The sequence below is a fragment of the Carcharodon carcharias genome, chromosome 4, assembly GCF_017639515.1.
Source record: "Carcharodon carcharias isolate sCarCar2 chromosome 4, sCarCar2.pri, whole genome shotgun sequence".
NCBI lineage: Eukaryota > Metazoa > Chordata > Chondrichthyes > Lamniformes > Lamnidae > Carcharodon > Carcharodon carcharias.
Window position 1 is genome coordinate 179,058,860 of NC_054470.1, and position 25,605 is coordinate 179,084,464.

At 45.0% G+C, this 25,605-nt stretch overlaps 1 protein-coding gene across 1 annotated transcript in view; it reads left to right on the forward strand.

The window, feature by feature from the left end:
* gpm6ab (glycoprotein M6Ab) overlaps positions 1–25,605 on the forward strand; it is a 311,060-nt gene that overhangs the window by 209,159 nt on the left and 76,296 nt on the right. The window contains exons 2-3 of the mRNA XM_041186261.1: positions 7,791–7,983; positions 19,069–19,225. Of these exons, the coding sequence (XP_041042195.1) occupies positions 7,791–7,983; positions 19,069–19,225 (350 nt within the window). The remainder of the gene's footprint in view (positions 1–7,790; positions 7,984–19,068; positions 19,226–25,605) is intronic.

Consider the following 25,605-nt stretch of genomic DNA (forward strand, 5'->3'; position numbering starts at 1 on the left):
CATTGCTTAAACGCTCCCAACGTAGAATGAAAGAAATCTCACCTGTTTGGTTTTACGATTCCTTCTGAAATCAATCAATTTAATGTTGTCTTTCGTCTTTATGCGTATATCACTCTCATGACCTCAGGAACTTGGACCGTCAACTTAAGTGATCTTTCTCTTAAGTTAGCTTGGAAATCTTCTTGTTCTGCTGAACTTCCGAAGTGTGGGGTGCAGATATTGGTAGAATATAGAAATACTGAATGTGGAATTTAAAGAAAAGGAAAAGCTGCAACATATCAAAGAGTCTGGTTTCAAGTTCATTCTAATTCAAGCATCTTAAAGGCAGCTGTTGAATTGCATGCACCCTACATTTCAATAGCTATTATTTCTCATGATCTTACCTTTTTTCCATGTGGTAAAACTTCCAGACTGCCAAGTAACTGTATTGGTATCAGGTACATTGGATTCTTTTAAGAATCACTGTGAATCAGAACCCATTGAAGATGGTCTCTTATGAAAAACCAATTTGGTAGCATCTAAAGTTTTCATTTGCTTCATTATCCTTTTGCTCTTGGCATTCAAAACAACAACATCAACTCATCAGCTGATTATTTTAGTTTTTAAGAAAGGACACTTGTTGGAGGGAAAAGATGTGGGTGGCTAACTTGGCGGAGGCAGTTACTGACCTTGAAGGTGACATTTTTTACCGGGTGCCACCAGGTACCAAAGCTTTGGCCACAGTCTTTATTGGGTGAAGGAATAACGGTGAATGGTTGAATCACTATTTAGGCATCAAGCTGAGGAATTCAGAGTTTGTAATATTGGACATTAACTAATTGGTGGCAGAACAGCTCCTTTATTTACACACGGTCAATAATTTATGGAGCTCGGTCTTTACATTTGGGCCAGAATTTTTCCCTCATCGGGCGCGCACGATTGGCTTGCCCGGGAGCGGCCGGTAAACAGACTCCCGACCGTGATCGGCCCTCGACCATGGTTTCACGCTAGCTGGCTGTTAATTGGCCAGCCGGTGTGAAACACGCGCTGAAAAACTCAGCGCTGTCGGAATGGGGGCAGGTGACGATGTCATCGCGGGTGTGGGTGAGCGCTGCGAGAAAGCTTCCTGAATCCAGCCTCGGGGAGCTGCAGGCCTGCAAATAAAGGCGTTAAAAGCCACAAAGAAAAATGTCCACCAGTCACAATCAAGCTCCTGAAAGGATGGGTCATAAAAATGCTGGCCCCAGACATTTATTTTTATTTTATTTCCAAATGGAAATTTCATCCTGCCTATCAATAAGGTTTGATTAAGAACATAAAGGCCGCCCAGCCGATTCGCCTGCCCGGCAACCAAAAGATTGGGTAGGCCATGAAAAATCACAGACAATTAGGCGGTTAATGGGCTTAATTGCCCGCTTAATTGTCAGTGGCCACACTCCCTACCTTTGCGCTCGCCCGCTGAACAAAATATCGCGCAAGTGCACGACAACATCGGGACACTCGCCCAATGTCATCTGACATGATTTTATGCCCGATCAGTTCGGACGCGTGCCCGCCCTCGGGCAAAATTCTGGCCTTGGGCCTTTGGCAGGAATTAGTTTACTCAAGTTGAAGTAATAAGTTGAAGTAATATTTCGTGAATGAGCTACTTTGAGACTTGTTAATCAAACTAAGGTAACTTGAGCAAATTGTCAAATTCTCAGCCATATATAACTGCTCAGAATAAGTTTTCCAATTTGCGCAGGATTCAGAGTAGATTTGCAGATTTGCTTCATGACTTTACATTTCTGGTTGCGTATCTTCCGTTGAGTTAGGGGGATGCCTAAATGCTATCTAATGTTGTCTAAGCACTGCATCACTGGCCTGGACTGGCAGGTCAAAAGGCCAGGTGAACAAAAATGGCAACCCCAGTTTGCCCTGTGGTGACCAGTTACATTTGCGATCAGTGAGGTCACACTGGGGCTGAGGGATTGAGAGCTATTATTCATGACTTCATAAATTGTATTGCAATATTACCTTTGAATGGAGCATTGTATGAAGGAGATCTAAATTTATGTGACTACTGTTGACAGGCCATCAACCTTCACATCGTTTTGAAAGTTTTTAAGGCCTCAACATGAAACAATCTATTACTTCTGATTATTCTAGATGGGTATTAACATTTGACATTTCCTCATGGCACTGTACTGTGGGAGTGCTGCACGGTCAGGAATGCTGTCATTCTGATGAGATGCTAAACTGCGGCCCCTGTCTGCCCTATCATGGAGATCAAAGGTCCCATATTTTGAAGAAGGTGAGGAATTTCTCCTCAGCGTCCTGGCCAATGTTTATCCTTGACCCAACATAACTAACACAGATTATTACTTCCTTGTTGTTTGTGGGAGCTTGCTGTGTGCACCTTGTCTGCTGTGTTTCCTACATTGCAACAATGACGACAGTGCATTTGTTATAAAGCAGTTTGAGATATCTTGAGTTTGTGATGAATGCTATATGAAAAGAGTCTTTCTTCCTTCTACCAAACATGCTAATTCTACTTTATGGGATTTGGAATGAATAGATAGTTAGAAATTTAAGTAAGGAACTTGGCTACGATTCTAGTTTCTTTGCAAGGCTTCCTTTGTAGGATATTCCATCTACTTTTTTACACACACTGTCAGTTCTTATTGGTTAAGAAAAAGCATTATTTTACATCTGATTATATCGCATCAACAATTTGTTTACATTCTACCGCCAAGAGTCCCCTTAACAATCATTAAACACTTAGTTAATTAATGTGAAAGGCAGGTCTTAAGAAGTGGAGCAGGGAACTGAATGCAATGACACACCACCATCAACAGCCTGGGAGTTCCCTCACTCATGACAGTGCTCACTCTCTGCTGTTCTTCTGCGTGAATGGAAGCATCTGTGGAACTGGTGGATCAGTCTGCATTTGCTGTGGGGAATATTTTTTGTGATGGTGTTGCCGGTAAGGCTGATCACCATCCTTCCCAAGGATGAGCTGGGCATTAAATGCCATCACTTGCCAGCGACACCTGCATCACAAAAATGAAGAAAAGAGGTTAAGCGACTGAAGTGACATTTGAGCATGTGGGGAGGCCAGGACATTCACAGATGTTGTCATTGTTAATTCTTGTTTAGTTCATGGTTTGGTTAGTAGGAATACTCATGCAGGTTTTTTTTAAATCCCTCCTCTCAAAAGCTCAAAGTATTGACCTGTATATAGTATTAGCATTAAGCACTGGTGACTCTCTGGTACCTCACTCAAATCTGTCTTCAGAGCATACAGACTCGAAACGTTAACTCTGTTTCTCTCTCCACAGATGCTGCCAGACTTGCTGAGTTTTTTCCAGCACTTTCTGTTATGTCAGATTTCCAACATCCACTGTATTTTTGCTTTTATTTTGGTCTTTCCCCGTAGCCCTGCAAATTGTTAATTTTCAAGTAAACATCCAATTCCCTTTTGAAAGTTGTTATTGAACCTGCTTTGAATGTACTTTCAGGCAGTACATTCCAGATAAGAAGACTCACTACGTAATAAAAAAGTTCTCCTCATCTCCACCCCTGGACAATCACACTAAACCTGTTTCCTCTGGTTACTGACCAGCAGTGTCTTCCTATTTGCTCTGTCATGCAAGAGTATATTTGCGCTGGAACCTTACTGAGCATTTCTTAGCGCAGCTTTGTGGAACAGCACGTCGTTCCATGCAGACTCTATCATCTTTGAAGTTCTTTCTTAGAGGTGATTGAAGAAATAAAGGCTGCCTTTGTTCAGAATCCAAACTGAGCCATGGTCACTCGTCAAGATGCTATTGTTTGGCAAAGCACTTGAAAAGAAACCTTCTGCTCTTCCTTTCAGGATGTGATTTAGCTATTTAAATACAAGACATTCCCAGTGCCCCTCAAATTGCTATTGTGGCTGTGTGAAACACACTACTCTTTGTTACAGACACTGTTCTCTCCAGTAAAGGCTTTATAGTTTACAAATGCTATGGAAACATGACCACATTTCAAGCAGAACATTGTGGACTGCGTGTGTGGCACTCATTTCTCAAAACACAGTCAGACCAGATATTCACAGCACATAGTGGACTCGTTCTTCCTATTCATTTCTTGGTTATCTCTCGAACTGGAATGTGAATACTCAAATAAAAACCAACTTAGTGCAAAAAGCATTCCAATTGCTTTATTATTATTGGTCCCCTTATGTGAAGAAAGATTGGAAGCAGTTTAGAGAAGGTTTACTAGATTAATACAAAGATAAAAACAAAAAAACTGCGGATGCTGGAAATCCAAAACAAAAACAGAATTACCTGGAAAAACTCAGCAGGTCTGGCAGCATCGGCGGAGAAGAAAAGGGTTGACGTTTCGAGTCCTCATGACCCTTCGACAGAACTTGAACTAACGGACAGTTCTATCGAAGGGTCATGAGGACTCGAAATGTCAACTCTTTTCTTCTCCGCCGATGCTGCCAGACCTGCTGAGTTTTTCCAGGTAATTCTGTTTTTGTTTTACTAGATTAATGCCTGTAATGGGCGGGTTGTTTTATGAGGGAAGGCTGGGCAGGCTAGGCTTGTATCTGCTGGAGTTTAGAAACGTAAGAGGAGGCTTGATTGAAACATATAAGACCCTGAGGGGTCTTGACAGGCTAGATGTGGAGAGGATGTTTCCCCTTGTGGGAGAATCTAGAACTAGAGGTCACTGTTTCAAAATAAAGGGTCACCCATTTAATACAGAGGTAAACAATATTTTTTTCTCTGAGGGTTGTGAGACTTTGGAATTCTCTTCCTCAAAAGGTGGTTGAGGCAGAGTCTTTGAATATCTTTAAGGCAGAAATAGTTAGATCCTTGATAAGCAAAGGGGGTGAAAGGTTATCGGCGATAGGTGGGAATGTGGAGTTGAGGTTACTTGAATGGCACAGCAGGCTCGAGGGGCCAAGTTTACGAACCTGGCACCCCATTAGGAATCAGACAAGTGTTGTTTTCGATTTGCCTTCTGGCATTTTTTTTATTCGCACAACAGATGTGGGTACACTGGCAAGGCTAGCATTTATTACCCATCCCTAATTGTTCTTGAGGCTGTGGTGATGAGCCACCTATTTGAAGACAACTGAGTGACTTGTTAGGCCATTTCAGGGGCAGCTCACCCACTACTGTGCGTTTCGATTTATGCAAAGGCCAAACCACATAGAACAGCAGGTTTCCTTCCCTAACGGACATTAGTAACGCAGATAGATTTTGATCATGATGATGTAGTTACCATTATAAAACAACAGAAACTGCTGGAAATACTCCAGAGGTCAGGCAGCATCGGTGGAGAGAGAAACAGAATTTCTGACCTTTCAGCAGAACTGGGAAAATTTTTTGAGTATGTCCAGCATTTATGTCAGGTTTCCAGCATCCCCAGGTTTTTTAATTTTGGTTTACTGTTACTAATGCTAGTTTTTTATTCCAGATTTATTTAATTGAATTTAAATTCCTCAGTAGCAGTCATTGGACCTGAACTCATGCACTCCAACAACCTGGATGTACAAGTTAGATTATTAGCCCAGTACCATAACCACTGTACACCAGATGTGGGGAGGTTACCATGGTCACAGGTCAGGCTGTCGGCTAAGTCTGAACATACTATTAATAGTAGTGATATTGTGTAACATATAACTGTAAGAAGGTTACTTTTTAGAGGTATTAGTTTTTTGGCCTATAAAAAAAAAACTCCTTCATATGATAATTGGCTTTACTGTGTAGTCCTGCATAAGATAGCATTTTAGGTGAATCAAGATTGTCAGCCCAAAACTGACTCAAGATATTTAGCAGTTTACCTGCCTACTAAAGGTTTTGAGTGTGTTTTGCGTACCCTAGTCAATTCTTTGACCCACCGGCAAACTCTTTAAATAAGGGACACAAATCCATGCTGAGATGAAGCAACAGTTTAAAATTTAATGCTGGTGAAGTAGTGGAACACATTGGCCAAGGAGAGGTTGGCTCCAGCGGAGGCCAATTTGCCCATCATGCCTCTTCTGGCACTTTGAGTTCAGGATGAAGTGGATTATTTCCCCCGCCCTTTCACCCATCCCCTCCCCCCCCCCCTCCACCCTACCAAATAAAGATATAATGTGCTTTTAGAGGTAGTGTGCACATTCGTGGATTGGAAACATCAGGATTTGGGGAAACTACAAATTAGACCAAGTCCCCGCTGAAATGGGTGGTGAGAACAGAAAACAAGAGAACAATAGGAAATAGAGGTGGAAATCCCAACACCTAAGCTATGTCAGAAATCCCAGACCAGGGTGATGCCCACATATTCCGGTCCATTGAGACAGTTTGAGAAAATGCCCAAGGATACACCTAGGTTATTTACACACAAAATTGAGATTTACGACACACTTTTGGTGGTGTTACGGAGGTAGAGCAGCAGCATCTTCAAGAAAATCCCTGGTCATTGCCTTGGAAGGAGATTCAACATAAAAGTTTGTTAGTTCTGCTGATAGACACAAATTATATTCTCCACAGCAGGCAGTAATAAAGAACTTGCATCTGTAAAGCATTTTCAAGGCATCACTTACGTTTTGAAGGGTAGTCATGATTGTGACTTAAGAAAATAAGGAAGAGGGAGGTGGTGGCATAGTGGTATTGTCACTGGAGTAGTAATTCAGTGACCCAGGGTAATGATCTGGGGACCTGGGTTTGAATCCCACCATGGCAGAGGGTGGAATTTGAATTCAATAAAAATCTGGAATTAAAAGTCTAATGATGGCTATGAAATGATTGTTGTAAAATCCCATCTGGTTCACTAATACCCTTTAGGAAAGGAAATCTGCTGTCCTTATCTGGTCTGACCTACATGTGACACCAGCAATACAGTTGACTCTTAAATGCCCTCTGAACTAGGGATGGGTAATAAATGCTGGCCTGGCCAGTGACACCCACACCCCATGAGTGAATAAAAAAAAGCATATATAGCAGTTTTTTATTATTATTTTTCATTATACAATGTTAACTGAGATGGGAAGGCAGACACACAGCTCTAAGGTTTGGACTGGTGGTGAAGCTTGAGAGGCAAGGTAACATGAATAACTAATAGCTATACATCCATTTCACCAGGATTGGACAAGCAGGCAGTGCAGATTTGTGAGGCCCGAGGGAGGAGAGCTATCCAGACCCAACTTGTCTAATGCATAATGGAAACTTTCTCATCTCTGCTTTTAGAACATGTCTCTTTGAGGATAGCACTGTTTATAGTCTTTAAATATACTCTTACTGGAGGGCTTTGTAAATCATGAAGTGGGGAGTTCCAGTGACAGGTTTTGTCTAGTGTTTGCAGGTAGCAGTTTCTGTCTTGAATAAAAACTCTGATTGCTCCATTAATAGCATCTGGGATTAAATGAGGGAATGAAATTGTGAGATTTGTTTCTCTGAATTATTTATTTTGGACTGAAGCACTAGCCAGTACATGAACATCACTTTAAATACAGAAAAGAACTGTGCATAATACAAACTTCAGGTCACATGTCTAACCAATATGATTTTCATTAGTATAGTGTACAAATAGTCGTTCGGTAGTACAGAACTTGAGTATTGATTAAAAAAAAGACATTTTGTCAAAGCTTTTCATCTTAGACTCATCAGGACAATTGCAAGAATACCAATATCGGGGGAAGCAACAATTTTATACTGTATAAGAAGAGAGTGCTGATTGGTTGGCAAGTGAACATTGAGTGTAGAGGTGTTGCCATAGTATAGTATACTAAACAGTGTTTGGCAATGTAGATATAACATCTTGAAGGTCAAATTGTTTTTCTTTTGTTTTTTTAGGGTGCTTTGAATGTTGCATCAAGTGTCTGGGCGGTATTCCTTATGCATCGCTGATCGCCACCATCCTACTGTATGCTGGTGTGGCACTGTTCTGTGGCTGCGGCCATGAAGCTCTCTCTGGGACAGTCACGATCCTGCAGAATAACTTTGAAGTGGTAAGAGGTGCTGGAGACACCATAGATGTTTTCACTATGTAAGTAATTCTACTTTTTATCCATTCCAGTTCACAGTCCTGGGTGTGGGTTAGAACCTCAGGTGCATCAGCGGTGCCTCAATTGGTGACAATCCTGCCTCTGAGTCATGAGGGTTGCGGGTTCAAATTCTGGCCGGCTCCCCCTTGCAAAACTGAGGGAGTGCTGCACTGTTGGAGGTGCAGAATTTTAGAAATGTCAAGTGAGGCACTGTCTGCCCTTCAAGTGGACATAAAAGATCCCATAGCATTATTTCAAAGAAGCACAGGGTGTTCTATCTGGGGCGGGTAGTGATCCAACAACCAACATTGCTAGAACAGGTTACCTGGTCATTCCGACAGTGACTACAAAGTTCATAATTTGCTGTAAAAAGCTTTGGGATGAAAGTATTCATAAAAGGGGCTATCAAAATGCAGATCTCTATATTTCTCTTTTGTTAACATATTTCAGTTTTATCCAAAATCATTTCCCAAAATGTTATGTAATATTATGCCAGGATCTTCTGAGCAGTGGCACTGATGGTCGGATCACCACAGCAGCCGCAAATTCACCCGGCTCAACACTGCTGTGCAGTATTTATGGGTTCTTCTGATATCAGTTGTCAAAAAAACAAGCAGCACAGCATCCCAGGGGGAACTCCGTCAGAGCCAAGTAGAGTGAGGGGAAGAGAGAATCATGCCCCCTTTTTATGGCACTAGCTGCTGTATGGTAAGCTCAAAAGTTCGGTCTTCAAATGATCGTGAATGGGTGAGTGAATGAATGAGTGAGTGGGTGAGTGAGTGAATGAGTAGGTAGGTGAGGTGGGTGAGGTGGGCAAGTAGGTATTTGGATGACGTGGGTAAGGGGGTAGCTGGGTGACATGGGTTGGGGTAGCTGGGTGAGGTGGGTAGGATGGTACATGGGTCACGTGGGTTAGAATGTAGGTGGGTAAGTGGGTAGGTGAGAAAATGGGTGGGGTGGTTTGGTGGGTGAGCTGGGTATGTGGATAGGTGGGTGACATGAGTTATGGGTATGTGACTGAGTTGGGTAAGTGTGTAGGATGAATAGGGTGGGTAAGTGGGTGGGAGATCAGGGAAGGTAACCGGGTCAAGACTGGTCAAGGGGGGGATTAGCTGGAGATGATGGTCAAGTAGTCAGGAGGGATATTCAGGTTGGGGGGTTACTTAAGTCAGGCCAGGAGGCTAGTCGGATGCTTGGGTCAGGCTGGGTGGGCATTTGAGTGTCCGGGGAGAATCAGGAGGGAGGGGAGTCAGGTTGGCCTGTCTAGGCTAGTTGGGTGATGGGAGAGGTAGTCTGGTGTGTCAGGAAAGTAGTTGGGTGGTTGGGGGGTTATTCAGGTCGAATTGGGGGATTAGTCAGGTGGGGTAGTTAGGTTGAGTTATGGTCGGGTGGTTGGGGGGTATCCAGGTCACCTTGGGGGACAGTGTTAAGTGTGGAGTGGGGTAGGTAGGTGAGGTGGATGATATGTGTAGGTTGGTAGGGGGGTGGGGAGAATAGGGGCTTAGGTGGGATAAGTGGATAGGCGGGAAAGCAGGTGAGATGTGGGTGAGTAGTCAGGTTGGGGTTAGTAGTCATGCAGGTCGGGTCGGAGTCAATCGGGTCAGGTAGGGACGCTAGTTGGAAGGGGCACTCAGGGCAGGAGGGTAGTCGGGAGGTTAGGGCATAGTAGTTTGGGTCAGGAGGGTAGTTAGGAGGTTGGGGGCTGGATAGTAGGTTAGGTTGGGAGGGGTGCCAGGTCAAGTTGGGAAGGTAGTCGGGTTTTCAGGAGGGATAGTCAGGTTGGCAGGGCAAGTCGGGTCGGGTCATATCAGGGTGGTCAGTGATGGTTGTCAAATGGTCAGGGTGGTAGGTGGGAAGTTGGGGTTAGTTGGTTTAGGTCAAGGGTAGTCAGATCAGAGGCTTGGTCAGGTTGGGAACTGTCATTGCTGTAGGTGGGGGAGTAGTCAGGGGGTATTTGAGTCTTGTCGGGGGAGTAGTCAGTTTGGGGTTAGTTAGGGAAGGGGGAGTGGTATGAGTGGGGGACGGTTTGGGTAGTCGTGGGGTATTTGCGTCATATTGGGTGTTAGGTGGTTGAGAGGTGGTTGGTTCATATCGGGGTAATTGGGTGGTGGGGGGGGGTGGCCAAGTGGTTGTTGGGTGTCATCAGGTTGGGTCACGTTGTGGGGTAGTTGGGTTGGATCGCATCGGAGGGTAGTCAAGTGGTTGGTGGGGGTAGTTGGGTTGGGTTGCGTAGGAGGGTAGTCGGGCAGTAGGTGGGAATAGTTGGGTCAGGTCATGTCAGGGTTAAATGGATGGTCACAGTGGGTTAGTCGAGTGGTTGGTGGAGGCAGTTGGGTGGTCAGGGGATAGTCGGGTGGTTGGGAGGTGTAGTGGGGGGGTAGCTGGGTGGTTAGAGGGTAGTTGGGTGGTCAGGGGATAGCCAGGTATTTGGGGGCTAGTCAGGTTGAGCCATGCCAGGGGCAGTTGGGTGGTTGGTGGAAATTGTCGGGTGGCCCAGGGATAGTCGGGTGGTGGGGGTGATCGTTGGGTGGTCAGTGGGGTGACTGGGAGTCAGCTGTGTAGTTAACCAGGTGTTAGACTAGGGGGTGGGATTTTCTGGCCCCATTGCGGATGGGACCCGCTGCGGGTGAAACGGCCCCTCAGCCAGAAGTCCATTGACTCGCGGCAGGACCGCAAGATCCCAGCGGTGGGCGGGTGCAGAAAACCCCACCCTAGGTTTTACTCTGTCTAACATTTCCTGGGTAACCATCCAGAAGAGTCTGAAGGGTGATTATCTCAACTGTTGCTCAGAGTCGAAGACATTTGAGCAGGGTCCCGTGAGCAGGAGAATTGCCCATCGGAAGTTGAAACTTCTCAGACAATTCCTGTGTCAGTCTGCGGGTCAGGACTTTCATAGGGTTCCAACACACATCTTCAGTCATGTGTCAGGTCTCCAATGATCTAGAGACTGGAAAATTTAGCCCATGGTCTTAACTCTAGTTTGCACTTTGAATTATTTTATTTATTTCAGGTGCCGAGCTAGGGAAAGTTAACACCACAAGCCATAAAGTTGTGTCGCTAGCTGAGAGCTCAACATTGCAGACAATAGGTATAAGGTTTGATTTACAGGTTTAGCTTTTTAAAAAATTCATTCACGGGATGTGGGCTTCGCTGGCTTGACCAGCATTTATTGCCCATCCTTGATTGTCCTTAAGAAAGTGGTGGTGAGCTGCCTTCTTGAACCGCTACTACCTGATCACTGTCAGATAGTAATCGAGCACTATGATTGTACTGAGTGCCCACAGTCCTTGAGATGGGAAATCAGAGAGCGTTCCTGCTTCTGACCACTATTCTTCACCCCTACTGGGGTCAGAATAGGATTGGGGTCAAGAATTGCCTCTATTGAACAGCTCACTCATATAACCATTAAGAAATCCCATGTGAAGAATGTTCTGACACATGAGGTAGCACCTGTTTCCTGTGGAGTTGCCTCCTCAGCTGTTTTCTGTGTCTTCTTGATCCTCTCAAGAAGAAGGAGGGGGAAGAAAACTGCCTTAAAAAGAGACTGAATGCGAACCAAAGTCTTGGCTGATTGTGATACATGGGCTTCTCCCAGGCTTGCATACATATCAGCCAGGGTCAGATATTTGAAAACTACCTTCATCTTTTATGGATGAACAAAAGATCAATATATTAATGGTATCAGTGAAGAGGATTTCAATTTAGGGCACCTGGCTGAAGAATCAGCAAAGCATGAAAGCCTCACATGCCTACAGGCAGCTCACCCATCTCAAGGGATGGGTAATAAAAATGCTGGCCCAGCCTGTGAAGCCCACATCCCATGAATGAATAAAAAAAAAAGAGGATTACTGTACCATGTGAAACAACTCTAATGATTATATTGTAGAACTGAGATGTCTGTAGTTTCCCTGTTGGTGAGGGAACCAGAATGAGTGTTAAATTTGCTCATGCCTTTGAACAAAACCATTATTAGGTGACAGGAAAATATTACTTTCCACACTTTGTAAAGTGAAGTGACTGTGGGCTTTGAAAAAATATATTCCATGACGGCAAACAGCTTTGAAAAGTGTTACAAGTGTAATTCATTTGGACTGAAGCTTGTTAAATCTGTAACAAAAATAAAAATACCTGGAAAAACTCAGCTGGTCTGACAGCATCTGCGGAGAGGAACACAGTTAACATTTCGAGTCCGTATGGCTCTTCAAAAGAACTTATGAAAAATAGAAAATAGGTGAAATATAAGCTGGTTTAAGGGGGGGTGGGACAGGTACAGTTGGATAGAGGGTCCGCCCTTGGCCTGCTACATTGTTCCAGTGAAACTCAATGCAAACTGGAGGAACAGCACCTCATCTTCCGACTAGGCACTTTACAGCCTTCCGGAATGAATATTGAATTCAACAACTCTAGGTCTTGACCTCCCTCCTCCATCCCCACCCCCCTTCTGTTTCTTCCCCTTTCCTTTTGTTTTTTTACAATAAATTATATAGATTTTTCTTTTTCCCTCCTATTTCCATTATTTTTAAATATTTTTAAAACTTTTATGCTCCCCCCACCCCCACTAGAGCTATACCTTGAGTGCCCTACCATTCATGCTTACTTAGCACATTCGTTTAGATAATATCACCAACTTCGACACCTATGTGTTCTTTTGTTCTGCCGTCTGTGACATCTTTGGATGATCTGCTTCTATCACTGCTTTTGCCTACAACCACACCACCCCCCTCCACTTCTCTCCCTCTACCCCCACCCAACACCCCCCCCCCCCCCCCCCCCCCACCAAACCAGCTTATATTTCAACCCTTCCTGGGATTCACCTAGTTCTTTTGAAGGGTCATGAGGACTCGAAACGTCAACTCTTTTCTTCTCCGCCGATGCTGCCAGACCTGCTGAGTTTTTCCAGGTAATTTTGTTTTTGGTAGGGATTACGCCCCCTTGTTTGAAACTTGCCTGCCAAAGGAAACAGTTTCTTTCTATCTACCCTTTCAACTCCTGTAATTACCTTAAACACCTCAGTTAGATCACCCTTCAATCTTCTTTACTCAAAGAAACGCATACCCAGTCTATGCAGCTTGTACTCAACTTTATGCTTTTAACTCAGGCAACATTCTGGAGACGGCATTTCTGATGGGATTCCTGTTTGTCTCTTTTACCATGTTCACCTTCATTTCTTTCCATTTCCCTCCTGGGGTTGGACAAGGTGTTTACCAAAACTCCCCTACGCAGCCATATTTCCTTCCTCAGTGACTGTCTCCATCTCCAACTTACTCCACGTGGATTCCAACTGAAATTCTATCACTCATGTTTTGAATGCACGCAGGATTACAGGTATTTCTGGGACATACAACGTTCCTCAGACTACTATTCTCACCATATGCTGAGATCTACACTCAGTACTGTGCACTGCTATATGTACACACTCAACCTCTCTCTCCAGCAGCACCAAGTTATCCTACCCCAAAGTTGTCATTGTTCCCAGTTATATTTCGTTCTTCATCTCATCTGATGTCTTAACAAAAAACTATTTCTTTTCCTTTCAGGTGTTAAGGAATGCAAGTTCCAGCAACTTATTGATACCAATGCCCATCCAGGACTCTCTACTCCTTCCCATCCCTCTGACCCCATCCCTTCTTCTAATCCCAGCCCTTGCCATTTATTCACTGTACTCTGACTTTCTGCTCTCTGATGCTGAACATTCTGTACTCAGCAAAAGACTCAGTTTAATCTCCTTACTCCCCCACCTCAATGAATTTAGGACTCAACTCCATCTCTGTGCTCACTTCTTTGGACAGGTATCCTCCCCGTGTTAAATGGATCATTTTGCCCGCCTCCAGCATTCTCCCTCTACCTGGACCCCTCCCTCTGGTCTCTTACCTACTCTTGATCTTTTCAATGAGAACTGTCAGCGTGACATCACCTTATGTTATCTGCTCCTCTCACCCACTCCAACCTGTCTCCTTCTGAACTTGCCGCAGTCCATTCTCACAGGTCCAACCCTGACTTTTTAAATCAAACCTGGTGATAAGGGTGGTGCTGTTGTTGTCTGGCGTACTGACCTCTACCTTGCAGAGGCTGAGTGCCAACTTTCAAACACTTCTTCCTACCTCCCCCTGGTCCACGACTCCACTACTGAACATCAAGCCATTGTTTCCAGGACTGTCACTGACCTCATGTCCTCTGGAGACCTCCCCTCCACAGCTTCCAACCTCATAGTCCCCTAACTCTGCATAGTCCCCTTCTACTTCCTTCCCAAAATCCACAAACAGGACCGTCCTGGTAGACCCATCATGTCAGACTATTCCTGCCCAATGGAACTCATTTCTTCCTATCTTGACTCCATTCTTTCTCCCCTTGTCCAGTCTCTTCCGACTCATAGTCGCGATTCCTCTGATGCCCTCCATCATATCAACAATTTCCAGTTCCCTGGCCCTAACTGCCTTCTCTTCACCATGGATGACCAAGCCCTCAACACCTCCATCCCCCACCAGGATGGTCTGAGGACTCTCCACTTCTTCCTTGAACAGAGGCCTGAACAATCCCCATCCACCACCACTCTCCTCCATCTGGCAGAACTTGTTCTCTCACTGAACAATTTCTCCTTTAACTTGTCTCACTTCCTCCAAATAAAAGGTGTGGCTATGGTTACCTGCTATAGCCCCAGTAATATCTGTCTTTTCGTGGGGTATGTGGGACAGTCCTTGTTCCAGTCTTAATCAAGCCCCCTCCCACAAATCTTTTTCCAGTACATGACTGTATCAATGAATGTTTCAGCGACATTTCATGCTCTCATCTGGACCTGGGAAAGTTTATCGATTTTGCTTCCAATTTCCACCCCTCTCTCACCTTCGCATGGTTCATCTCCGACACTTCCCTTCCTTGACCTCTCTGTCTTCATTTCTGGTGATAGACTGTCTACCAATATTCATTACAAGCCCACTGACTCCCACAGCTACCTCAACTACAGCTCCTCACACCCTGCTTCCTGTAAGGACTCCATCCCATTCTCTCAGTTCCTTCTTCCCCGTCACATCTGTTCCAATGATGTTACCTTCCAAAATGATGCTTCTGACATGTCTTCTTTTTTCCTTAATCGAGAGTTTTCCCCAAATATGGTTGACAGAACCCTCAACTGTGTCCAACCCATCTCCTGCAACTCTTCCCTCACCCATTCTCCTCCCTCCCAGAACCATGATAAAGTCCACCTTGTCCTCACTTTTCACCCCGCCAGCCTCCGTCTTCGTCCTCTGCCATTTCCGCCAATTCCATCATCGTGCCACCACCAAACGCACCTTCCTCTCACCCTCGTCAGCATTCCATAGGGACCATTCCCTCCGTGAAACCCTGTTCTCATTCCTCCAGCACCATAACTCCTCCTCCCCTTCCCGCAGCACCTTCCCATGCACTTGCAAAAGGTGTAACACCTGCCCCCTTACCTCCTCCCTCCTTACCGTTCAAGAGCCCAAACACGCCTTTCAGGTGGAGCAGCACTTCACTTGTACCTGCTTCAATTTGGACTACTGCATTCGCTGCTCCCAATGCAGACTCCTCTGCACTGGGGAGACTAAACACAGACTGGGTGACTGCTTTACGGAACATGATCACTCAGTCCACAAACATGACCCACACCTTCCTGTCACTTGCCATTTAAACTCATGATCATGCTCTTGTGCCCACATGTCCATCCTTAGCCAGCTGCAATGTCTCAGTGAAGCCCAACGTAAACTGAAGGAACAGCACCTCGTCTTCCAATTAGGCACTTTACAGCCTTCTGGACTTAACATTGAATTCAACAAAAACAAAAATACCTGGAAAAACTCAGCAGGTCTGACAGCATCTGCAGGTAGCAATAGAGTTGACGTTTCGAGTCTATCTGGCTCTTCATCAGAACTAAGGAAATAGAAAAATGAGGTAAAATATAAGCTAGTAGAGGGGGATGGGACAGGTAGAGCTAGATAGGGGGCTAGTGGAGGCCTATTTATTTATTTTGATCTATTGTTTTATCTCCACCTTTTAGCCCATTTTCATCCCTTCCCCCCACCTCACCTCCACTAGGGCCATCTACCACTTGCTTGTCCTGCTTGCTACTCTTAATGTCCCCATTAGCACATTCCTTAGATAATATCATTACTGTCAACACCCCTTTGTCCTTTTGTCTATGACATCTTTGGCAATCTCTTCATTGCCTCCACCAATCACTGGCCCTCTATCCAGCTCTACCTGTCCCACACCAACACCACCCCCCCCCCCCTCCCCCACCCCACCAACCTCTACCAGCTTATATTTCACCTCAATTCTCTATTTCCTTAGTTCTGATGAAGAGTCATACCGACTCGAAACACCAACTGTGTTCCTCTCCGCAGATGCTGTCAGACCTGCTAAGTTTTTCCAGGTATTTTTGTTTTTGTTTCAGATTTCCAGCATCCGCAGTATTTTACTTTTATCATTGAGTTCAACAACTTCAGACCATGAACTCTCCATCTTTATCCCTTTTTTAATCCACCCATTCATTCATTCATTTATTTCCCCAACACCCAGCCCCCAACAGGGCCATCTGTCACTTGATTTTATGTTTTGCTTTCAGAGAGTGTTGACACTTGTTCTGCTCTTAATGCATTCTGTATTCTTACCTTTATGCCACTATCAGCACCATCTTTAGTCTTTAACACTACTATTAACATTCCCTTTGCCCTGTGTCCATGAAATCTTTATCAAATCTCTCCTTAGATCCCACCTATCCCTGACCCCTATGTTGCTCCACCTTAAACAGTATAAAGTCCATTATATTTCTGCTTCTCTTTAGCTCTGAAAAAGGGTCATATGGACTCAAAACGTTAACTGTTTCTCTCTCCACAGACACTGCCAGACCTGCTGAGTTTTTCCAGCATTTTCTTTTTATTTCAGGTTTCCTGCATCCACAATGTTTTGCTTTAAACATTCTGGTGAACCTGTGCAATACTCTCTCATCTTCCTGAGAAGTGCTGCACAGAAGTGAGTGCAGTGGTCTAACTGGGGATGAACCAGAGCTTGATCTAACAGTAACACAAAAGTAACTCTTATCTGTGTATCCCATGTGTAGCATAATTGAAAACTCTGTATCTATTGTGTATCACCTACTTTGTGAATGTTCTTGTCTTAACTCAGTTGAAGTGATTCAATGAGACAGCTCTTGGATGCTCTCTCCCCATCCATGGGAATGCGAACTATCAATTGCCACCTTTAAAATGAGTCGTCAGAAGCTGTATCAAAGCACTAGAGGAACACTATTGTCTGGATCATGACATTTTATGCTCACTGATTGTGCATTCTAATGATTTCATACTGATGTTTGCAATTCACTGTCACAACCTGAGCCTTTTTGAGTACAATTTAAATCAGTTTAACAAAGGAAATGGCTGGGTTCCCAGTTACATACACTGGAGTGCAGATTAGGAACACAAGCACTCTGTACCACTTGTTGTCAAATTCATTTCTTTGTGAAATTCGGTTTAGCAGATGATTGTGGGTTCAAGGCCCTATGCCAGAACATGAGCCTATAATTCAGGTTGGTACTCCAGTGCAGTACTGAAGGGGTCCAGCATATCAGAGGTGGTGTTCTCCAGGTGAGATGTTAAACCAAGGCCCTTTACGGTGGTCCAAGCCATTATGGGGTTATTTGAAGAAGAGCAGGGCTAAGTCAATTGAAAATTTCAAAACCGAGACTAATAGCTTTCTGTTACGCAAGTGTATTAAGGGCAAATGGAGTCAAGTTGCATATTAACCATGGCACAACAGGCTTGAGGGGCTGCATTGTTCTTTGTTGAGAGAAGGTAAAGTGAAAGGTGGTGTCATTCTAATGCATTAAATATAATTTTCCAAAAATGGATACTTTAGCTTGAATTAATTTAAGGTTAATTATATTATTAAGCTCTTTCTTTTTCCTCATAACAAATGCTGTGCATGAACTAAGCAAATTTGCAAAGCTGCCTTGGATAGTGAAACAAGTAACAGTAACAGAAGGGACACCCTCTGTTTGATGTATGAGTTGTTTCTCCTCAGTTCCTTTTGCTGATGTCTTTTAATAAGATGACATTTCATTTTTTATGGATGACTGAGAGCACTTTGATGTGTTTCCTGAAAGAGCCAGGGTCTTAGCTGTTTGTGTAACAACAGGTGGGCTTGAATGAGCTGGCTTATCAATGCGATCGAAACAAATGTATATTATTCATTCATTCATTAGATACGGACGTTGCTGGCAAGGCCAGCATTTATTGCCCACCTCTTGTTACCCTTGAGAAGGTGGTGGTGAGCCATCTTCTTGAGCCGCTGCAGGCCGTGCGGGAAAGGTACACCCACAGTGTTGTTAAGTCAGGATTTTATGATTCAGTGCTTCCCATGAGGGGAATCCGTGCTGGAAAATTGTAGCCCACATGACTTTCCACTCATTATATATGACATAACAATTCTTCTGCATGTGTGAGAGAAGAAGATTCAGAGAGGAGTGAATTGGCCTTAAGGCACAGTTAATTTATTCATTGATCTACAGTGCCGATAATGCAGTGTAACAGGGTAATTGTGAGCCTGGTAATGTTTTTGATGGATGTGAAGAATTATTCTGAGAGGCAGCAACTTTTGCCAATTTGACCCTGATGGAAAATGAATCCAGTTTGCCCCTCCCTGGACCCACTCAACTAACTTCCCCAAATCTGTAAGGGAAAATAATCCCAATTTGGCCTTGAGAAATGATGACTAAGTGGCCCCAATTGCATCGAGCTTTTAAACAAATTTTGCTTTTACTTCCCTGCAGAAACTTGAACTGTGAGATGTACTGAATAACTCTCCATCCAATCTTAGCTTCCTATCTTCCGTACTAACTGACAAGAAATTCTGGCCTTGGCACAAATACTTCCCAATGGCAGAGGGGTAAAGTAGGGCCTAAATCCTTTATTGTGCTCACATTGAGTACTTTAATTCTTTCTTTAAGGTAAAAACAATTAAATCAAGTATGAGAATAGCAAATGATAAAACCTGCTGCTGATGCTGGTACAAATGTGTGTGTGCTGCTCATCCATGGTGGTGTTTGTGAATTAATGTTTGTAAATTTGACTGTGCAGGATTGATATCTTCAAGTATGTAATCTATGGTGTGGCAGCTGCCTTCTTTGTCTATGGCATCCTGCTGATGGTGGAAGGGTTTTTCACAACTGGCGCCATCAAGGACCTTTATGGAGACTTCAAGATCACCACCTGTGGCCGATGCGTTAGTGGCTGGGTATGTAATATCATTTCACTCTTTGCTGCTTTAGTGTAGATCTGAGTTTTCATCTTTATTGAACATGACCGAATGCTGGTTGAGTGTAAATCACGTTTTTAAATTATCCTTTCATGGGATGTGGGCATCGCTGACAAGGCCAGCATTTGTTGCCCATCCCTAATTGCCCTTGAACTGAGTGGCTTGCTAGGTTATTTCAGAGGGCAGTTAAGAGTCAACCACATTTCTGTGGGTCTGGAGTCGTAAGTTGGCCAGACCAGGTAAGGATGGTAGATTTCCTTCCCTGAGGGCATTAGTTGGGTTTTTTATGAGAATCAATGATAGTTTCAAGGTCACCATTAATGATATTAGCTTTCAATTCCAGACATTATTAATTGAATTCAAATCCCATCAGCTGCTGTCGTGGGATTTGAACCCATGTCTCCAGGCCATTAGCCTGGGCTTTTAGATTATTAGTCCATTGACACCACCACTACACCACCATCTGCCCTCTATGCTTTCAAAGGCTTTGGTTAAGCTTCTTCCCCTGGCAGCATGGGCGATTTGAATTTTCCATCCGCTACCAGTACTTCTAATTCATTCTGAGAATATGGCCATTGCTTGTAAGACCAGTGCTTATTGCCCATCCCTAGTTGCCCTGACAAGGTGCAGATGTGAGCTAAACCACTTGAACCACAAAAGTCTGTGTGGTGAACCTCTTACAGTCCTGTCAGGTAGGGAATTCCACAATTTTGATCCAGTGACCCTGAAGGAACAGTGATGTATGTTCCAGTTCAGCTCTGCAGGACCGCTCAGCTCCAGACCTCATCATGTTTTGACCAAAGATAGACCAAGGACTGAGGGTGGAATCATCCCAGATTTGCACTGTGTGGTAGTGGGCAGGAAAAAGAAAGTTTCCCTGCTGGTCGCGATGGCAGCTTTTCACGCCAAACCATCCTAGTCCTGCTTCATTAATCATGCATGCCCAGGAAACACGCAGCCTCAATGGCGGGCGGGTTCCGATACACCCGCCACACTGTCCCCTCATTGCTTCATCAGGCCTGGCGCCACATTTAAAGTGCAGTTGCATGCACAACTCTCCATAAGACAATAAGACCATAAGACGTAGGGGCAGAAGTAGGTCATTCAGCCCATCGAATCTACTCTGCCATTCCATGAGACCATGGCTGATCTAATCATCCTCAACTCCACTTTCCTGCCTTTTCCCCATCACCCTTGATTCCCTTACTGATTAAAAATCCATCTTACTGCCCAGAAATAAAACCATTTTGATAATTGTTGTTCAGTACTTCCAGCCCAGGACTGCTGCAACAAAGACATGGCCCCGAAAGGCAAGAAGACTGCAGCCGCCACCCCCAACAACTCCCCGCTCCCCCAACCTCAGCTTAATGACACGTCCCTCATGTGCCTGTTGGGTTCTGTCGAGGCCTGCCATAATGTCGTCTACCCCCATTTTGGCCGCAGGAGGGGCAGCAACATTACCACTCTGACTTGGTGGGTGGTGGTAGTCGTGGTCAGTGCCAATGGTGGACAGAAGAGGTTTGCCATCCAGTGCAGAAAGAGTAGGAATTATCTCATCTGTGCAGCCAGGGTATGGCAACCATCTCATCACTCTAAACTCAGACACTCAAGCCCATCACACATTCACTGGCATCTCACTCACTGCCAGCTCTAGGGGCATCCTCCTCAGCCCTCACCATCTTGAGGCCATTTGCACAGATCAACTTGTGCCCCCACACACACCTTGGAATACCACCCCCCCGCCCCCCCTCAACCCCCTCCCCCCCACCCCCATCTTCCCCAGTACAACCCTTGCCCTGCAGCCTCTTCCTTTGCCTGAGGCCACTTCTCCACCTTCACCAAGCAAGCCCTAGCCCTGCAGCTGTTGAAAAGCTACCCCCACATTATGGCTGGTCTGGTAGGTAGAGACCTGCTCGTGAGCCCCCCCTAAAAGTGATGTGGTGCTGTCCGCGAAGCCTGGTGCTGATGACTGTGAGTGCTGCCCGAAGCAAGGTAGACAAACAAACCTCAAAGTCCCGAACGAAGTGCAGCTCATCAGGTGCACATCGCTATGTACAGTTGTGAAACATGTCACGTGCAATCACGCCAACGTGCCCGAATGATCCAACATTGGGGGTTGATTCCGACAAGCAGGGTTGATAATGATGTGCAGATGTATTACAATGAGGTTCCTGACGTCCAATGGCAGGAAACGCGGACTGCCGTTGACGGACAGACCGAACAATGGCAAATTGGTTTCACGAAGTTGTGAAACCGATTTTTGGCTTTCACACCGTATTGTATGCTCACACCACCAAACATGTCCGATGCCAGTGGACGTAGAAAATTCTGCCCTGAATTCCATGAGGTCAAGTGGCATCAAAGTAGCATTTGACAGAGTATAGTATCAGCAAAACTGAAGTCAATAAGAATCTGGAGGAAAACCTCCATTGGTTGAAGTCACACCTAGCACAAAGGAAGATGGTTGTGGTCGTTGGTGGCCAATCATCTCAACACCAGGACATCTCTGCAGGAATTCCTCCAGGCAGTACTCTAGGTTCAACCATCTTTCGTTATCAGCAATGATGTTCCCTCCATCATAAAGTCAGAAGTAGGAATGTTCACTGATGGTTGCACATGCTCAGTTCAATCATAATTCCTCAGGTAATGAAGAAAGACCTGGACAATATTCAGGCTTAGGCTGTGAAACATCAAGTAACCTTGATGCCACATAATTGCCAGGAAATAATTATTTCCAACAAGAGGGAGTCTAATTATCGCCCCTTGACATCAATGACATGACCATCTTGAAATCTTCTACCATCAACATCCTGGGGGCATAATTGACCAGAAGCTTAACTGAAGAAGCTACAAAAATAGGTCAGATGGTGGAAATTCTGCAATGGGTAATCAGCCTGTTCACCATCTACAAAATACAAGCCAGGAGTGTGATGGAATACTTTCCACTTACCTGGATTAGTGTGCCTTCAACAACGTTCAAGAAGCTCAAAATCATCCAGAATAAAGCAGCCCGCTTGATTGGCACCCCAACCACCATTTTAAACATTCACTCCCTCAACCGCAGGCACGCAATGACAGCAGTGTGTACCTATAAGTTGCATAGCAACAACTTGCCAACAGAACTTCAACAGAACTTCCAAACCCATGATCATTTATACCTTGGACCATGGAATCAAAGATTGAATACAGCACAAAAGGAGGCTATTCAGCCTATTCTGTCTGTGCTGGCCCCCTTCAAGAGGAACTCAGTTAGTCCCACTTTCCTGCCTTTTTCCCATAACCCGCAAAATGCTTTCTTTTCAGATGTCTATCTAATGTCCTTTTGAAAGCCACAACTGAATCTGCCTCCACCATACTCTCAGACAGTGCATTCCAGATCCTAACCATGCTTTATGTGAAAAAGATTTCCTTCATGTCGCTTCTGAATTTTTTACCAATCACCTTAAATCAGAATCCCCTAGCTCTTAATCCTTCTGCCAATGGAGGTTTCTCCCTATCTACTCTGTTAAGCCCCCTCATGATTTTGAACACCTGTACCAAATCTCCTCTTAACCTTCTCTACTCAAAGGAGAACAGCCCCAGCTTTGCTAATTTTTCCACTTAACTGAAGTCTCTTATTTCCTGGAACTATTCTCATAAATCTTTTTTGCATCCTCTCCAATACTTTCACATCCTTCCTAAAGTGTAGAGTTCAGAATTGAACACAATACTCCTGTTGAGGCAAGACCAGTGCTTTAAAAAGATGTAGTCATTTGGTAGTACAGAACTTGATCATTGCTGAAAAAAGAGATATGTCAAAGCTTTTTGTCTTGCACTCATCAGCACTCTTCACAAGAGTAGCAATGTAAGGGGAAAACAACAATTTATACTGCATGGGAAGAGAGTGCTGATTGGTTCACAAGTTTCGACAGGACTCTTTCATCAGCAATGTTTTATAAAGGCTCATCATAACTTCCTTACTTGGGTACTCTTTCTCTCCATTTATAAAGCTCAGGATCCTGAATGCTTTATTGACCGCTTTCTCAATCTGCACTGCCACCTTCAACAATCTAGCCCCAGGTTCCACTGCTCCTGTGATAAAAACAAAAAACTGCAGATGCTGGAAATCCAAAACAAAAACAGAATTACCTGGAAAAACTCAGCAGGTCTGGCAGCATCGGCGGAGAAGAAAAGAGTTGATGTTTTGAGTCCTCATGACCCTTCAACAGAACTGAGGGAATATTAGGAGAGGGCTGAAATATAAGCTGGTTCAAGGTGGGAGTGGGGTGCCGTTGTAGGGACAAGCAAGCAGTGATAGGAGCAGATAGTCAAAAGATGTCACAGACAAAAGAGCAAAAGAACACAGAGGTGTTGAAGTTGGTGATATTATCTAAACAAATGTGCTAATTAAGAATGGATGGCAGGACACTCAAGGTACAGCTCTAGTGGGGTGGGGTGGAAAGGCTAACACGGCATAAAATATATAGATTTAAAAATAATGGAAATAGGTGGGAAAAGAAAAATCTATATAAATTATTGGAAAAAACAAAAGGAAGGGGGAAGAAACAGAAAGGGGGTGAAGATGGAGGAGCGGGCTCAAGATCTAAAGTTGCCGAATTCAATATTCAGTCCGGAAGGCTGTAAAGTGCCTAGTTGGAAGATGAGGTGCTGTTCCTCCAGTTTGCATTGGGCTTCACTGGAACAATGCAGCAAGCCAAGGACAGACATGTGGGCAAGACAGCAGGCTGGAGAGTTAAAATGGCAAGCGACAGGGAGGTTTGGGTCTTTCTTGTGGACAGACCAAAGGTGTTCTGCAAAGTGGTCGCCCAGTTTACGTTTGGTCTCCCCAATGTAGAGGAGACCACATTGGGAGCAATGAATGCAGTAGACTAAGTTGGGGGAAATGCAAGTGAAATGCTGCTTCACTTGAAAGGAGTGTTTGGGCCCTTGGGACGGTGAGGAGAGAGGAAGTAAAGGGGCAGGTGTTGCATCTTTTGCGTGGGCATGGGGAGGTGCCATAAGTGGGGGTTGAGAGGTAGGGGGTGATGGAGGAGTGGACCAGGGTGTCCCGGAGGGAACAATCCCTACGGAATGCTGCCGGGGGGGGTGAAGGGAAGATGTGTTTGGTGGTGGCATCATGCTGGAGTTGGCAGAAATGACGGAGGATGATCCTTTGAATGCGGAGGCTGGTGGGGTGATAAGTTAGGACAAGGGCGACCCTATCATGTTTCTGGGAGGGAGGAGAAGGCGTGAGGGCGGATGCGCGGGAGATGGGCCGGACACGGTTGAGGGCCCTCTCAACGACCGTGGGTGGAAAACATCGGCTAAGGAAGAAGGAGGACATGTCAGAGGAACTGTTTTTGAAGGTAGCATCATCAGAACAGATGCGACGGAGGCGAAGGAACTGAGGAAATGGGATGGAGTCCTTACAGGAAGCGGGGAGTGAGGAGCTATTGTCGAGGTAGCTTTGGGAGTCGGTAGGCTTGTAATGGATATTGGTAGACAGTCTATCACCAGAAATTGAGACAGAGAGGTCAAGGAAGGGAAGGGAAGTGTCAGAGATGGACCATGTGATAATGATGGAGGGGTGGAGATCGGAAGCAAAGTTAATAAATTTTTCCAGGTCCCGATGAGAGCGTGAAGCAGAACCGAAGTAATCATCGATGTACCGGAGAAAGAGTTGTGGGAGGGGGCCGGAGTAGGAAGGGAACAAGGAATGTTCCACATACCCCATAAAGAGACAGGCATAGCTGGGGCCCATGCAGGTACCCATAGCCACACCTTTTATTTCGAGGAAGTGAGAGGAGTTAAAAAAGAAATTGTTCAGTGTGAGAACAAGTTCAGCCAGACGGAGGAGAGTAGTGGTAGATGGGGATTGTTCGGGCCTCTGTTCGAGGAAGAAGCTAAGGGCCCTCAGACCATCCTGGTGGGGGATGGAGGTGTAGAGGGATTGGATGTCCATGGTGAAGAGGAGGTGGTTGGGGCCAGTGAACTGGAAATTGTTGACGTGACGTAAGGTGTCAGAGGAATCACAGTTGTAGGTGGGAAGGGACTGGACAAGGGGAGAGAGAAGGGAGTCAAGATAATGAGAAATGAGTTCCGTGGGGCATGAACAGGCTGACACGATCGGTCTGCGGGGACAGTTCTGTTTGTGGATTTTGGGTAGGAGGTAGAAGCGGGCTGTCCGAGGTTGGGCGACTATCAGGTTGGAAGCTGTGGGAGGAAGATCTCCAGAGGAGATGAGGTCAGTGACAGTCCTGGAAACAATGGCTTGATGTTCAGTGGTGGGGTCATGGTCCAGGGAGAGGTAGGAGGAAGTGTCTGCGAGTTGACGCTCAGCCTCCGCGAGGTAGAGGTCAGTGTGCCAGACAACAACAGCA